The sequence below is a fragment of the Cyprinodon variegatus genome, unplaced genomic scaffold (assembly GCF_000732505.1).
Source record: "Cyprinodon variegatus isolate N-32 unplaced genomic scaffold, C_variegatus-1.0 Scaffold558, whole genome shotgun sequence".
Taxonomy (NCBI): Eukaryota; Metazoa; Chordata; class Actinopteri; order Cyprinodontiformes; family Cyprinodontidae; genus Cyprinodon; species Cyprinodon variegatus.
In genome coordinates this window covers 146,773-150,965 of record NW_015151011.1, presented here as the reverse complement: position 1 = coordinate 150,965, position 4,193 = coordinate 146,773, and the positions used below count along the sequence as shown (strand labels likewise).

The following is a 4,193-nucleotide window of genomic DNA, read 5'->3' as shown; positions in this document are numbered from 1 at the left end:
TTACCATTAGGCAATACTAGGCAGTTGCCTAGGGCCCCGAGTTCCTGGGGGCCCCATAAAAATCTGTTTACATGTATGGTTAATACAGTTATTCCTTATTTGTGCTCCTTAATTAGGGTTTTGATAAAAATCCTTTACAACAAATAACAAATAATGGATGTCTATTCTATTAACATTTCTCTATCTGTAGAATGGTGTCATCTTTTCAGTTCAGGGGGCCCCCTGCCTGTCTTTGCCTAGGGCCCCAAATTTCCTAAATCCGCCCCTGGCCTTTAGAACCAGAACCCTGATCGGGTCCCGATCGGCCGCAGATCCGCTTTAATCCGCCCTCGTTAATCTGCAGGTTCAGGTTTTATTTAGATTCTCTGTTGTTTCTGTCATCGTTTGCTTTCTGTGTTTTTATGTTCTTCCTGTTTTTTTAGTTTTGTCTGTTTTTGTTTTTTATTTCCCGTCCCCTAACTGCTGCCCCCCCCCACATAAACCCGGCGCTCCTCACTCCTCTCAGAAGGATGGAGGGGAGCAGGAGCTGGAGGTGATCTGCCTCCTCCCCAGCGGCTTCGACCCGGAGCTCTACACCCCGAAGCTGCTTTACCGACACCGGCCTCTAGAGGCTCCCGTAAGCCTGAACGCTTTGAGCGTCAGCAGCAGGCAACAGGAAGAAGACTCTGATTGGCTGAGCTGCAGAAAACTGATAGATAAATTAAAAAGTCAAATTCTTCTGTCAGAGGGAGATCAGTGCCGCCATCTTTATTATCTTCCAGGAGAAGAACCTGAAGCTGATGGATGGGTGGAGCCGATGGGTGGGTGGAGCTGATGGATGGGTGGAGCTGATGGATGGGTGGAGCTGATGGATGGGTGGAGCTGATGGATGGGTGGAGCAGCCCCATGAGAAAAAGCTCTGAAACCTCACAGACTTTGAATAAAGTCCTGAATCCCAGGAAAAATATTTTCCTGGATTTTTCTGGTCATTTCCTCCCAGTTTGTTTCCTTCTGTTGCTCCGCCTTCTTTTATTACTGACCAAAGCTTCTGCTTGGATTCAGGCTCCAGAAAAGCCCCGGGTCTGACCTCCATCCTTCTGAGACGAGGAGATTTCATTCTTTGGCAGGACTGTGAGGAAATATTATAGGACAAGAGTTCCTGGTTCTGATTGGTGCCACCCAGGACTCCAGATGGTTCATTATTGCTGCATTCAGGAGTTAATTTTTATAGCATCATACTGTCTTTCCTTGTGTAGTGGGAAAAAAAGTATTCAACTATTTACTCCACTTAAATAAACAGAGATCAATGGATTTCACTCAGTCGGCACTCTATCTTTGCAAATAGAGATCAGTTCATAGTTCGGTCCTTATTGCACAGTAATCAGCCCTGTTCTGCCTGAGCAGCGTTCGTTCCTCCTTAGTTACAATAATGGGAAGTAGTCAGAGTCAAAACTAATTACAGACACTTTGGTTAAACTAACATATTATGAATAAACCTGGAGAAAGAATGTCTGGTCTACAGACACCCTCATGCAGGGGAATGTTGTGGCCTTGCAGGGGAAACAGGCTGAGTTAAAACTTTTATAGTGAGTAAATAGCATAAATTAATATATGAAATAAGAGAAATCTAATTTTTCTGACCGCACCCTGCTTGTCCTAACCTCCTAAAGTCTCCCAGCTGCAGCTTTCTGCTCCTCTGAAGCAGTTTGGCGGAGCTGCAGCTCCTCTGCAGAGGTTAGCGTCTCTACCTGCAGCTTTAGCGGCCTGATCGTTGGATGGAGCTGGTTTCAGCTTCTCTGCTTGATTTAAGCCGACATGAAACGAGCTGCTGACTCTGCAGATGAGTTTCTAAGCTGCTGAATCTGCTGCTTCCTGCTGCTGGAGCTTCTAGTTTCAGGTCTCATCTGATTGTGTTTCTCTGATAACGGCTTTTACAACTGCTGAAGCTAACGCGGCTGAAGCAGAGGGAAGATGGATCTATCACTGAGGCGATCCTCCCTGTAGCTGTCGTCATGGGAACCATCATCCAGAGCTGGATCAGAATTAGTTTTTTTAATCGGATGAGCTTCTTTGAAGTTGCCTGCTGCTGATAATCAAGCCCGTTTCTTCCTTTTCCTTCCTGCGGTGTTTGAGCAGAGCTTTCTCCTCACTGGTGACTAAATGTTTTGTCGGTTTGGAAAGATTTTCAGTCCATGAACTTCACCTCAGTCTTTCAGGTGGCGTGACTTTTTCTGATGGTGTCTCTAACAGCTTCCTCATCCACACACTCATTTCCTGCCCCTCCTCCTTCATCGCACACTTAAAACATTGTTAGATCGGACGGAAATGATCTCTGAACATCCAGTTCGGGTTCTTGCCACAGTTCCTCTGTTATTTAACCTCTGGACTTTGACTAGGCCGCTCCCTCCCTAACCTTAACCCTGCCTGCTGTCTCCTGCTGGAAGGTGAAGCTCCAGCCTAGTCTCAGGTTCTCTAACAGGTTTACTGTATCTGCTGAGGGAACACATCCCTCCCTACGCTATGATGCTGCCACCACCGTGCTTCAAGGCAACAAGAGTGTTTTTCTACAGCAGGTTCCACTTGACTCTGATCATAGAGCAAAAGTGGGGCCATAAAGTTTGGACAAAAACCTTTTTTTTTAAAAACTTAATAAACTAAAAAATATTTTTGAAACAGAAAAATGTTTAAGTGATTTTGAGATTCACCAATTTGTGGGAGGATATTGATTTTCTGCTCTTTATAATTCAGTTATAAATCATCAAAATCTCAAAGATCAGAACTTTTTGTTTTGCGGCCGTGAATTTAACGCCGCTTTTTATTAAAAAAAAAAACTCGTCAGAAGGTCCCTTCAACCTCATTGGTTGGACCGTTTCTTTAGCTAGCAGTGCTAGCCGGTACGCCCTAATTTTCCCCAGGAAATTTCACACAAATGTTCAAACTTTCCCAAGCTGATGCAGAGCGCTATGATCACTCCTCTGAAACAGTTTATTAACGCCTAAATTAACTTCAAATGTAGAAACCTGCCGGCAGAATATGTTGGCTTTTATTATCCTGCTGCCTGCAGTTTGTAGCACAGACCTGAAAAACGCTAACATCTACTTCCAGCCGCCACCAACAGGAGGGGAAAACCCTGGAGAGGCGAGCGGGCCTGAGGCAGCTGAGCGCGGGACGTTTAGCTGCTCTCCAAACGCTGCAGGATACTCTGGTTTCCACGCTCAAATCGTGCCCCTTCATCGTGCCTTTTTCTAGGTAAACCAGGCATCCTGAAGCTGGAAGCACATTAGGTGTGAACGCAGCAGCAATCTGTCCTCCTGCATTATTCTGGTTGTGGGTTTGATCCCTTTTCCTCAGCAGACGCCCAATCTGGCTCCATGTTACAGCTTTTTATTTTTAATCGGGAACATCATCATTTTATGATGGCGGGGGATGCAGGCATGAGATGCGCGTCAGGTTTAGATTTTTTATTTGACCTTTTTATTTCTGCGTCTTTCCGCTCTTAAAGTTTGTCGATGCAAAGTAAGGAAAACGGTAAAAGTTGCATCGGTGGCGCTGGTTTGAGGCATCCCGTGGTTCTGGTTCTGCTGCCTCAGAACCAGCGGCGCCGTCACTATTTGGACCTGGAACCCTGCTGATCTGGTCCCACAGCTTGTGGGAAACCCAGAACCGGACTTTGACTAGGCCCCCGGTAGAACCCAGCCTGCGGTGCAGGATTTGCTTTTCCTCCTGTTTGCTGTGTGACGCTGCAGTTTCACTTGACTTTTCTCCCTCCTTCCTGCACACTGAAGTACAGCGTCCTGATCGCTCCCCCCGCTGTCTGCCAGAGGTTGATCTCATTTCTTCTCCCTCTCAGCTCCTGATCTGTCCTCCTGTGACTCGGTTCTTCTTCGGCCGGAGGGAACCTTTCCACAAGCTGCTGATCCAGGGAGACTCAGCGGGCCGCCTGTCACTGTGGAGCATCCCAGACTCCTCCCCTCCTCAAACCACCGCCACTTCAGCAGGTGATGAAAGTTTGATGTTTCTTCTCATCATCCCAAACAAACTTGATTACTTCACTGGTTTCTGCTCGAACTTCTTCATTTTCTCACCTGAAGTTAAGATTTTTTTCCTCAGTTTGATGCTGATCTCTAGAATTGTTTTGTCTGGTTCTTTGTTGAAAGTTGTAGGGAAATCATTCTGGCTTAAACATGTATATAAATGTTCTATTTATTAGACAA

General features: G+C 46.0%; 1 protein-coding gene across 1 annotated transcript in view; it reads left to right on the top strand.

Annotated features, from left to right (window-relative positions):
* The window catches only part of wdr7 (WD repeat domain 7), a 133,029-nt gene that overhangs the window by 7,421 nt on the left and 121,415 nt on the right, over window positions 1-4,193 (top strand). The window contains exon 8 of the mRNA XM_015391739.1: window positions 3,830-3,977. Coding sequence (XP_015247225.1) covers window positions 3,830-3,977 — 148 coding nt within the window. The remainder of the gene's footprint in view (window positions 1-3,829; window positions 3,978-4,193) is intronic.